We start from the raw sequence: 12,052 nt of genomic DNA, 5'->3' as shown, positions 1-12,052 counted from the left end.
ACAGCTATTTAACCCTCCTGTTGTCCTCAGGTCAAGGAAGGGAGGAAAGAAGGAAGGAAGGCAGGAAGGAAGGAAGGAGGGAGGGTGGAAGGAAGTAAGGAGAGAAGGAAGGGAGGAAGGAAGGAAAGGAGTAAGGAGGGAGGAAAGAAGGAAGGAAGGAAGGAAGGAGGGAGGAAAGGATGAAGGAAGGTGAGGAGGAATGAAGGAAGGGAGGAAGGAAGGAAGGAAAGGAGTAAGGGAGGGAGGAAAGGAGTAAGGAGGGAGGGAGGGAGGAAGGAAGGAGAGAAGGAAGGGAGGAAGGAAGGAAAGGAGTAAGGAGGCACACAATTTGAGACCCTGAGGCACCATCTGTCCTCCCTCCCTCCTACTTTTCTTCCTTCCTCTGTTTCCTCCCTTCCTTCTTTCCTTCCTCCATCCCAATTTCTTCCTTCCTTCTGTCCTTCTTTCCTTCCCTCCTTTCCTTCCTTTCTTCCTCCTACCTTTCTTTCCTTCTTCCTCCCTTCCATCCATCCATCATCCTTCCTTCCTTCCTTCCTCCCTCTTTTCCTTCCTTTCTTTCTCCCTCCCTCCTACTTTCCTCCCTCTTTCCTACTTTCCTTCCTTCCTTCCTTCTTTCCTTCCTCCATCCCAATTTCTTCCTTCCTTCTGTCCTTCTTTCCTTCCCTCCTCCCTCCTTTCCTTCCTTCCTTCCTTCCTCCTACCTTTCCTTCCTTCTTCCTCCCTTCCATCCATCCATCCATCCTTCCTTCCTTCCTCCCTCTTTTCCTTCCTTTCTTTCTCCCTCCCTCCTACTTTCCTCCCTCTTTCCTACTTTCCTTCCTTCCTTCCTTCTTTCCTTCCTTCTTTCCTTCCTCCATCCCAATTTCTTCCTTCCTTCTGTCCTTCTTTCCTTCCCTCCTCCCTCCTTTCCTTCCTTCCTTCCTTCCTCCTACCTTTCCTTCCTTCTTCCTCCCTTCCATCCATCCATCCATCCTTCCTTCCTTCCTCCCTCTTTTCCTTCCTTTCTTTCTCCCTCCCTCCTACTTTCCTCCCTCTTTCCTACTTTCCTTCCTTCCTTCCTCCCTTCCTTCTTTCCTTCCTCCATCCCAATTTCTTCCTTCCTTCTGTCCTTCTTTCCTTCCCTCCTCCCTCCTTTCCTTCCTTTCTTCCTTCCTCCCTCCTTTCCTTCCTTCTTCCTCCCTTCCATCCATCCATCCTTCCTTCCTTCCTTCCTCCCTCTTTTCCTTCCTTTCTTTCTCCCTCCCTCCTACTTTCCTCCCTCTTTCCTACTTTCCTTCCTTCCTTCTGTCTGTCCTCCCTCCCTCCCTCCCTCCTTCTCTCTTTCTTTCCTTCCTCTCTTTCCTCCCTTCCTTCTTTCCTAATAATCATAATTCACACAACTCCAAAAAAAAAAAAAAGGTGACATCACTAAAAAACTTGACGGCTTTTAAGCTTTTAAAGCAAACAACCAACAGCGTGGTGAGAGTAGTCTAAACCTCCAGACACCCTGAGGACCACAAGAGCACTTAGCGCTGTCTACTCAAAAAGAGGATTTTCTTGTGAACATCATAGTTTGCACTTTTGATGATGTAAAACTAGTCTCCCTCCTTCCATAAGTCCTCCTAGTGTCTTCCTCCATCCCTCCATCCCTCCATCCCTCCATCCTCTACCTCAGAGGTGTCAAACTCATTTTCATTCAAGGGTCACATACAGACCAGTTTGATCTCATGTGGGCCGGATCATTAAAAAGATGGAGGGAAGGAAGGAAGGAAGGAAGAAGGGAAGGAAAAGAAGACACAAAGGAAAGATGGAAGGAACAAAGGAAAAAAGACAGGAAGAAAGGGAGGGAGGAAGGACCGAAGAAAGGAAGGAAGGAAGGGAGGAAGGAAGGAAAATAAGACAGGAAGGAAAGAAGGAAAAAAGAAAGACAGGAAGGACAGAAGGAAAGGACAGATGGAAGGAAAAGAAGACACAAAGGAAAGATAGTAAGAATGAAGGAAAAAAGAAAGGAAGAAAGGGAGGGAGGAAGGACAGAAGGAAGGACAGATGGAAGGAAGGAAGAAAGGGAGGAAGGAAGGAAAAGAAGGAAGGAAGGACAGAAGGAAGGACATATGGAAGGAAGGAAGAAATGGAGGAAGGAAGGAAAGAATACAAAAAGAAAGAAAGAAAGAAAGAAAGAAAGAAAGAAAGAAAGAAAGAAAGAAAGGGAGGAAGGACTGAAGAAAGGAAGGAAGGAAGGAAGGGAAGGAAGGAAAACAGACAGGAAAGAAAGTGGGCCGGATCGGATCCCTCGGCAGGCCGGTTCTGGCCCACGGGCCGCATGTTTGACACCCTTCCTCTACCTGCATTGCAATTTCTCTAGTTTTTTTGTAATGTCAGTCGTGGCCTGAAGGCACTTTCCTCCTCCTCTTCCTCCTCCTCCTCCTCCTCCTCCTCCTCCTCCTCCTCCTCCTCCTCTCTCACGCACTCTGCAGCAGAGTGACTGGCATCTTTGTGCCAACTTAACAAAAGAAACACCTGCAACAAAAGGAGGACCTTGAGGCAGCGTTTTCTCTCGCTCTTTTATAAGCAGCTTCAAACGGATGATGGAGTGACGGCACTTTTCTTTTTTTCCCCTCTTGTGGCTTTATCTCTTGTGCACACTCCAACCCCTCCCGTCCCCCCCCCCCCCTCCTCCTCCTCCTCCCTCCCTTCTGTCCCTGCTTGTATAACCGAGCGCCCAAAAAGCTTCCACATATAAAAGAGAAGATGGAGAAAAGGGAACTAAATCATCCAAACAATAACAACATTTCTTTTTGATTGTACGAGTGAAACAATGCTGATGCTGATGCTGCGCTGTATCTGCGGCGCGTGGGCGTTAAAGAGGACAGAAGTTGGCATTGACTTCTTCTCCGGTGTTTGTGTTGCCGGATGAAAAACACAGAGGATTATTTGACTTCATCATGAAGCTCCTTGTGTGTTCTCTCTGAGCCAGAAAGAATAAAAAAAAAAGGATTGAGGACAAGAGAAATGATGTGTGTTACAGCTCAACTCAGGCCTGTAATGCTAATATACTGTAGATCAGCTCTGCTAGAGTCTAAGCTGTTGGGTGTTTTTTCTTTTTTTCTTTTTTTTTTTTTTAATCTGTCCATACTCTACGCTTCAGTTAATCTTGCATATTGCGCGTTGCACTCTTTGTGGTGGCTGAGAGGTTTTTTGGAGAAACAGGCTTGTGATGAGAAAATCTGCAGTCTGAATCCCAGGACCAGCTGGAAAGTAGGAAAAAGCAACGGAGGGAAAAAACGAGTAAATCTCTCGTCTCCTACCAACCAAACGAGATGAGTGAAAGTGAACGGCACACGGAGCTGAAAGAGAGCAAAGTGAATCTAAACAAAGCTCACAAAGGATTATCAGTTTTACAGTAAGAGCAGTGAAGTGGGACGAGTTATTTTTTTTAATCATCCCAGGATTCAGACTGAAACTCCAGTTCATTTTATCGCTTTCCATAGACCATTAGGTGACTGACAGTTGGTGCTCTGCTGGTTGAATCACCATAGGACTGGGCGATATGACCAAAATCTCATATCCTGATATACGTCATTTAATATCCTGATAACGATATCTATCCCGATATAACACATCCATCCTTTGAGTGGATTTAATTACATTACTCTCCTTTGATTTTTACTCCTGAAGCTTGTGATACACTTACAGTAGACGATATGTACTGTATATCATCATGGAGTTGTAAGGAAACTCAAAAAGGTGCATACTTTTCCTTATATTTATATGTTATAATAACGGATGCTCATATTAAAATGTGGCCCAAGTGTCAAATAATGAGGTAAATGTTTGCAGAAGAATTTAATCACATAGTGTAACCTGTTGATCTGAGCGTAGGACAATAAAGTGTTCGAATTTTCAATCTCGAAAATCCAGTATTGGTGGGGTTTTGGGTTATTTCCTGAAGAAACTGCTACTGAGGCTGATGAATATTGCTCATGGATATTATAAGCTATTTAAGGCGCTGCAACACAGACTATAAGCCAATTTCTCCCGGTGGTCACTTGCGGTATTGCAGCCAAAAATTAGTTGGAAGCGTTGATAGGACATCTCAAACAGCAGAAAAGGTCAATTATGATTGGTTTTATATTTGTAGTGATTTTTAAAAGCTGTCATCACAATGTAAAGTCTGTGGGCCGAGTGGGAAAACACTACTGCACATATTCAGTGGGCTGCATTATATGGAAGCAAACATCTTGCCGTACTCGCCAGCTGAGTGATTCTTGCAGGACTGAATGGGCGCCATATTTGGTCCAATATCCAACTCTTATAATCCATCCTTGGTACTCTAATATTTGGAGCTGTTTACCATATAAATATAAACCTATATTACTGCTGCACTCATCAGAAGACTCATGCATTTCTATGTTAAGAAACACAGAGACAGTCAGGACAAATAATTCCACAACCATTGGCGTTTTTCCACTAAATCAACATCTTCTCCTTTCTTTCTGTCTTTTCTGTTTTCCAGGACGCTCTCCACAGCTGGACGTTGGTGTGAAGTGGCAGAGAGGAGCGAGGACAGCCAGATGCCAGCCTGAAGCTGCAGTAGTGTTGATGTGACAGACATGAAGAACCTGGACCAGTATGGACGAAACCACCTGGAGAGTCTGGGTGAGTCTGGACAGACGCTTCGTCACATTCCCACTATGGAAATTTAACTGATGCTGTACAGCCTTTTCTCACAGAGAGACAGAAATAGATCATTATTCCATCTGTAGACTAAAATATTCTTATGTGCTTCAATGGTCCCAACGGGTGTTAAAGAAGCAGACAGTAACTTGTTTTTCTTCCTAATTTCCATTTTCCATTTGGTGCTGCAGTGTTTGTCGTGACTTCATTCTCTCAAAGTTCAATTTAATCTGCAGAAAAATCTCAGGAAGTCCAAACACTAGAGTTTTTAATTGAACAGAAATGAACTGTCTGAATAAAGAAGTAGTCTCCAGACTCCAATTAAAAGCCAAATTCAGGTAACAGAAGGAAGCAGGTTTGAGTGCAGCATTAAAAACAAAGGAGGTACTTAGTTTTGAAAGAGTTTTAAGTATGCAAATTAAATGCTTGTTAAATGTTTCTTATGTGTTCCAGTCTGTGCAGCTCTGTCCAGTCTGGTGCTGGTTCTACTGGGACTGCTGGGCTCGGTCCACGGCTGTCCCGGTGCCTGCACCTGCTACGGTAACACCACTGACTGCTCTGCTGTCGGCCTCCTCTCTCTGACACCAGTCCTACCGCTGTTGGACCAGGACTCTCTGATCCTCCGCCTACCCCAAAACAACCTCTCCTCACTGGGCATGACGGAGCTGTCCAATCTCAGCAGCCTGGAGATCCTCGATCTTTCCCAGAATCACTTTTCCACCTTGCAGCCCGGCGCTTTCTCAGGTCTGAGTGGTCTGCTCTGGCTTAACCTCTCCACTAACTACCTCGGGGTGCGCTTGATCCTCTCTGATCCCAATAATAGCACAGAGGCCACCCAGGGCTTTAACACAAGTCAAGGAAACACCAGCCTGACCAAGGAGGTTTTCAAGGGGCTTTGGCGGCTACGAGGGCTCGACCTGTCCTCCAATGGCCTCCTGTGGTTGCCTACGGGCCTGCTGGATGGGCTTCAGAGACTCGCCTGGCTGTCCCTGGCCAGCAACCAGCTTGCAGCTTTGGAGAGAGTCACCTTCGAGCCCCTGGTGGGTCTACAGCAGCTCCAGCTGGCGGGAAACCCCTGGGAGTGCGACTGCAAGCTGAGGGACTTCAAGCACTGGATGGAGTGGTTGATTTACAGGGGTGAGCGGGGCTGTGAGCCTGCCTCTTCACATCTCAAATAGTCTGAAGTTGATAGTTTTGGCAGCCGGCTTACAGTGTAATATCGTACCAGAGCAAATCACTTTGTATTTGCAGTCTGTACTTCAAAAGCCGCCTAATCGAGGCAATTAATCTCCGCTCTGCAGGATGGATGTATGCTGAGCTCAGATATCTAAGAATATAATGACCTCCATTTCTCTCAATCCTCCTCTTTTCTTCCCTGTGTCTTTTGTTCCTCGTATCCTCTGCTTTATCTTCACCCTCTCTGTTCTTTTTTTCCCACCCTCTCTTTTATTGTTTCCCCTCTCCCTCCCCTCTCTGTTTTATAGATGGGCAGGTAGATGCGATGCAGTGCAGCCTCCCGGGGGATCTGAAGGGCAGGGACATCCGCAGCGTACCAGCAGAGATGTTCAACTACTGCCTGCAGAGTCCGACCAAGGAGGGCTCATCAGGTTACGCCACCCGGCCTCCCTGCCCGCCCGGGCCGCGTCATCAGCAACGAGGAATGTGTTCGCCAGCGCTACCGACCCGTCAGCGTCCGCCGGGCACACGGCACGCAAATCGTTGCGGGCGTAGTTTGCGGCACGGTTTGCGTCATGATGGTGGTTGCGGCGACTTACGGCTGCGTCTACGCCACGCTGATGGCACGATATCAAAGGGAGATGAAGAACCGTGGCCAGCCTCTGATGGCCGAGTCCGGAGGCGACACTGATCTGGAAGACGGGCAAATGTCATCCCTGACTTCACCGGAAGAGACGCCGCCTAAAGAGGCCTGCGGCATTGTCCACGGGTATCGAATCAGCAGCTTCTGACCCACCGCTGTTTACTGATTTTTCGATGCTTTCAGAGCATTCTGGCTGCTTCTGCTCCTCCACTCTCATCAGTGATGAAAGAAGGTCTGGAGAAACCCCGCAGCTCTGCGATTGAGCATAAAATCTTTGGGCGGGGGCTGATTGTACATCTAATAGACCGGACTTAATTCAGTGAAAGTCCAATGCTGCAGCACTTCTTTTAATGTATGGATGCTCTGTGAATTGTTATTCCCTGCGCTGCATCTCTCAGCCAGCTTTTAAACTCCTGTGAAGCTGCTGTTTGGCACTTCTGCACCTTGACTTCCCTTCATTTAATGTCTCTTTTTTCTGTCTTCTGTAGAAATATGAGTCAACGTTTTCGTTTAAGCCGTCTGTCTTTGTATCTGAGCCCCAAACAAGCACAAGCTCCAAAAAGTACAAAAATGTCTGTGAATCTGTGGGAAAAAATGACACTTCTCCTGGTGTTTGCTGCACAAAATGTATTTCCTCTTTATCAGTTACTTGTGTTTTTTATGTCACCTTTAATATTCCCACTTTGAGAGTTAAGTCTTTGTTCCTCTGTCAGGTTGATGCCCTGTTGAATCCCATCCAAATAACAGATACTCTAAGTTATATGAGTCCTACTGCAGTCAGGGAAATGCTGCTTTAAGCTTCATCACTGAGGTAAACTGCATTCAAACCAATACTAGAGCTGTACCGCCACCTAGTGGACAAGCTTTGACTTACAACAGCTTCCAATCCAGCACAAACAAACTCTAAAGCTCAATGAAACAGTTAAGAGGAAGGACAGATGGAAGGAAAGAGAGGAGATGGAAGGAAGGAAGAGAAGACAGGAAGAAAAGAAGGAAGGAAGGAAATAAGAAGGGGAGGAAGGAAAGACAGACAAAAGGAAGGAGGGAAGAAAGGGAGGAAGGACAGAAAGAGGGAAGGAAGGAAGGAAAGAAAGAAAGACAGATGGAAGGAAAGAAGAAAGGTAGGAAGGAAGGAAGGAAGGAAGGAATGAATGAAGGAAGGAAGGAAGGAAGGAAGGAAAGAAGAAAGGAAGGAAGGAAGGAAAAAGGGAAGGAAGGAAAGACAGACAAAAGGAAGGAGGGAAGAAAGGGAGGAAGGACAGACAGAGGGAAGGAAGGAAGGAAAGAAAGAAAGACAGATGAAAAGGAAAGAAGAAAGGTAGGAAGGAAGGAAGGAAGGACAGATTGAAGGAAAGAAGGAAAGAAGGAAGGAAAGAAAGAAAGACAGATGGAAGGAAAGAAGAAAGGTAGGAAGGAAGGAAGGAAGGACAGATTGAAGGAAAGAAGGAAGGAAGGAAGGAAAGAAAGAAAGACAGATGGAAGGAAAAAAGAAAGGTAGGAAGGAAGGAAGGAAGGAAGAAAGGAAGAAAATAAGGAAGGAAGGAAATAAGAAGGGAAGGAAGGACAGACAGAGGGAAGGAAGGAAGGAAAGAAAGAAAGACAGATGGAAGGAAAGAAGAAAGGTAGGAAGGAAGGAAGGAAGGACAGATGGAAGGAAAGAAGGAAAGAAAGAAAGAAAGACAGATAGAAGGAAAAAAGAAAGGAAGTAAGGAAGGAAGGAAGGAAGGAAGGAAAGAAGGAAGGAAGGAAGGAAGGAAGGAAGGAAGGAAGGAAGCTTTGATCCACAACAGCTTCCAATCCAGCACAAACAAACTCTAAAGCTCAATGAAACAGAAAACAACTTCAGTCCCAACAAAGCAAAGTAGAAACTATGAAATGCAGATGGTCAATATTTCATGTAACCTCCAAATGTGTGTTTTAATTTATTATTTTTTGTCCACATTTTCTGTAAAAAGCACATGAACAATGGTCTCAAATAAAACTCAAGGACTGTTAATCATGCCTAAAATAATAAACTCTATATTTATCTAAACTGTATTTTTCTTATTTTTGCCAAACAAACATCCAGCCACACAAAAATGAAGTTGACATGATCGCAAATTCACTTTTTCCACAAAAAAAGGACCATTAAAAAGATGGAAGGGAAGAAGGAAGGGAGGAAGGAAGGAAGGAAGCAGAGATGGAAGGAAAGAAAGACAGATGGAAGGAAGGAAGAGAAGACAGGAAGAAAAGAAGGAAGGAAGGAAGAGAAGACAGGAAGAAAAGAAGGAAGGAAGGAAATAAGAAGGGAAGGAAGGACAGACAAAAGGAAGGAGGGAAGAAAGGGAGGAAGGACAGACAGAAGGAAGGAAGGAAGGAAAGAAAGAAAGAAAGGTAGGAAGGAAGGAAGGAAGGAAGGAAGGAAGGAAGGAAGAGAAGACAGGAAGAAAAGAAGGAAGGACAGACAGAAGGAGGGACAGAAGGAAGGTAGGAAGGAAGGAATGAAGGGAAGAAAGGCAGATGGAAGGAAGGAAGGAAGAGAAGACAGGAAGAAAAGAAGGAAGGAAGGAAATAAGAAGGGAAGGAAGGAAAGACAGAAAAAAGGAAGGAGGGAAGAAAGGGAGGAAGGACAGACAGAAGGAAGGACAGAAGGAAGGTAGGAAGGACAGAGAGAAGGAAGGAAGAAAATAAGAAGGGAAGGAAGGAAAGACAGGCAGAAAGAAGGAAGGAAGGAAGGAAGGACAGACAGAAGGAAGGAAAAGAACACAGGAAGGAAACTGGACCGGAATGCAACCCTCAGCGGGCCGGTTCTGGCCCACGGGCCGCATGTTTGACACCCGCGTATTATCTTTACGCACATTTGAAAGATGCAAACCTCAGTAAGCTGCGTTAGTAGATCAGCTTTCCTTCCTTCCATCTGTCCATCCTCCCTCCCTCTTTCTCTCCTCCCTTCCTTCCTTCCTTTCCTTCCTTCCATCTGTTCTTCCTCCCTCCCTCCTTCTCTCCTCCCTTCCTTCTTTCCTTCCTCCGTCCTTCCTTCTTTCCTTTCCTTCCTTCCATCTGTTCTTCCTCCCTCCCTCCTTCTCTCCTCCCTTCCTTCTTTCCTTCCTCCATCCCCCTTTCTTCTTCCTTCCTTCCTTCTTTCTTCCCTTCCTCCATCCCTCCTTCTCTCTTTCCTTCTTCCCCCCTACTTTCCTTCCTTCCTTCTTTCCTCCGTCCTTCCTTCCTTTCCTTCATCCCTCCTTCCTTCCCTTCCTTCCTTCCTTCCTTCTTTCCATCCTTCCTTCCTCCCTTCCTCCCTTCCTTTCAATGAATGTCCTATAAAGGGTTAATAAATCAGACCCTAAGCAAAGAGTCAGAGTTTAGGGTATTGAGACTCACCCCCAGCCATGGCCGTCCTCCCTTCAGATGAAACCGTCACCGCCGTCGTCGCCACAACGAACTTTACGCCTGCTGTGAGAGAATCAACTTTATTAAAGATGAACCGATTAACTCTCCTGTTGTCCTCAGGTCAAGGAAGGACAGGAGGAAGGAAGGGAGGAAGGAAGGAAAGGAGTAAGGATGAAAAAAGGAAGGAATTTAGTGGAGAAGGAAGGAAGGAAGGAAGGAAGGAAAGAAAGGAGTAAGGAAGGAAGGAAGGAAGGGAGGAAGGAAGGAAAGGAGTAAGGACGAAAAGAGGAAGGAATTTAGTGGAGAAGGAAGGATGGAAGGAAGGAAGGAAGGAAGGAAGGAAGGAAGGAAAGAAAGGAGTAAGGAGGGAGGGAGGGAGGACAGGAGGAAGGAAGGAAAAGAGTAAGGAGGCAGGGAGGGAGGAAAGGAGGGAGGAAGGAAGGAAGGAAAGGATTAAGGACGAAAAGAGGAAGGAATTTAGTGGAGAAGGAAGGATGGAAGGAAGGAAGGAAGGAAGGAAGGAAGGAAGGAAGGAAGGAAGGAAGGAAAGGAGTAAGGACGAAAAGAGGAAGGAATTTAGGAGAGAAGGGAGGAAGGAAGGAAGGAAGGAAGGAAGGAAGGACGGAAGGAAGGAGGTAAAGGAGTAAGGATGAAAAGAGGAAGGAATTTAGTGGAGAAGGAAGGATGGAAGGAAGGAAGGATGGAAGGAAGGAAGGAAGGAAGGAAGGAAGGAAGGAAGGAAGGAAAGGAGTCAGGACGAAAAGAGGAAGGAATTTAGGAGAGAAGGGAGGAAGGAAGGAAGGAAGGAAGGAAAGAAAGGAGTAAGGAGGGAGGGAGGGAGGACAGGAGGAAGGAAGGAAAGGAGTAAGGAGAGAGGGAGGGACGAAAGGAGGAAGGAAGGAAGGAAAGGATTAAGGACAAAAAGAGGAAGGAATTTAGTGGAGAAGGAAGGATGGAAAGAAGGAAGGAAGGAAGGAAGGAAGGAAGGAAGGAGGTAAAGGAGTAAGGATGAAAAGAGGAAGGAATTTAGTGGAGAAGGAAGGATGGAAGGAAGGAAGGAAGGAAGGAAGGAAGGAAGGAAGGAAGGAAGGAAAGGAGTCGGGACGAAAAGAGGAAGGAATTTAGGAGAGAAGGGAGGAAGGAAGGAAGGAAGGAAGGAAAGAAAGGAGTAAGGAGGGAGGGAGGGAAGAAAGGAGGGAGGAAGGAAGGAAGGAAAGGAGTATGGAAGGATGGAAGGATGGAAGGATGGAAGGGGGAGGGAGCAAAGAAAGAAGGGTGGAGGGGAAGAAGGAAGGAAAAATTAAAGAAAGAGGGATGAAGGAAAGAAAGAAGGAACAGTCAAAAGAGAGACGGGGTCAATTTGACCCGGGAGGACGATACGAGGGTTAAGAGATGATAATAATGTAACTGGAGAAGAAGGGAGGAAGGAAGGAAGGAAGGAAGGAAGGAAGGAAGGAGGGTTCAGAGACGGACCTTTGTCGCTGACGGGATAGTAGAAGAAGATCCCGGGAGTGTTTTCCACAGCCAGCCGGTACCACAGCGGGAAGTGATCGATGGTGAACAGGTTGTCTTTATCGGCCGGAGTCAGGAACTTCCTGTTGAGTTCAAAATAAAGTGTGAAGCTCTGTGAATGTGATGAAAGAGCTCCAGACTACTGAAATGTGACTGAAAGCTGCAGACTACACTTTTTTTAACCTCAACATGTACTATACTGTTCATATTCTGACTGGTAATTAGCCTCTGCATCTATTCTCATTCATAAATTGCCCATTGTAATGTTTAATACTAATACAGCTACAGCAGGACCTTTACTTTGAAATACACCTGGACAGGAACTGGAAAGAACTAGAGAAGGAAGTACTGTTCATATTCTGACATCTGCACCTATTCTCATTCATAAATTGCCCATTGTAATGTTTAATACTAGTACAGCTATACAGCAGGACCTTTACTTTGAAATGCACCTGGACAGGAAGTGGAGAGAACTAGAGAAGGAAGTAGCTGTTTTGACTGTTCCTTCTTTCCTCCCTTCCTTCCTTCCTTTCTTCCTTCCTCCTTCTCTCTTTCTTTCCTCCCCCTTACCTCCCATCCTCTTTTCCTTTCTCCCTCCTTCTTTCCTCCCTCCCTCCTATTTTCTTTCTTTCCTTCCTTCCTTTTTTCCTTTGTCCTTCCTTCCTTTTGTCTGTCCTCCCTCCTTCTCTCTTTCTTTCC

The 12,052-nt window shown here is 45.9% G+C and overlaps 1 protein-coding gene across 1 annotated transcript in view; it reads right to left on the bottom strand.

Moving 5' to 3' along the window:
• The window catches only part of LOC128358992 (voltage-dependent calcium channel subunit alpha-2/delta-4-like), a 99,716-nt gene that overhangs the window by 37,852 nt on the left and 49,812 nt on the right, over positions 1 to 12,052 (bottom strand). Inside the window, exons 26-27 of the mRNA XM_053319397.1 lie at positions 11,315 to 11,436; positions 9,833 to 9,901 (exon numbers count right to left, since the gene is read on the bottom strand). Of these exons, the coding sequence (XP_053175372.1) occupies positions 9,833 to 9,901; positions 11,315 to 11,436 (191 nt within the window). The remainder of the gene's footprint in view (positions 1 to 9,832; positions 9,902 to 11,314; positions 11,437 to 12,052) is intronic.

Source organism: Scomber japonicus, chromosome 5, assembly GCF_027409825.1.
Source record: "Scomber japonicus isolate fScoJap1 chromosome 5, fScoJap1.pri, whole genome shotgun sequence".
NCBI classification, from domain to species: Eukaryota; Metazoa; Chordata; class Actinopteri; order Scombriformes; family Scombridae; genus Scomber; species Scomber japonicus.
This window is presented reverse-complemented; position numbering and strand designations above follow the sequence as displayed.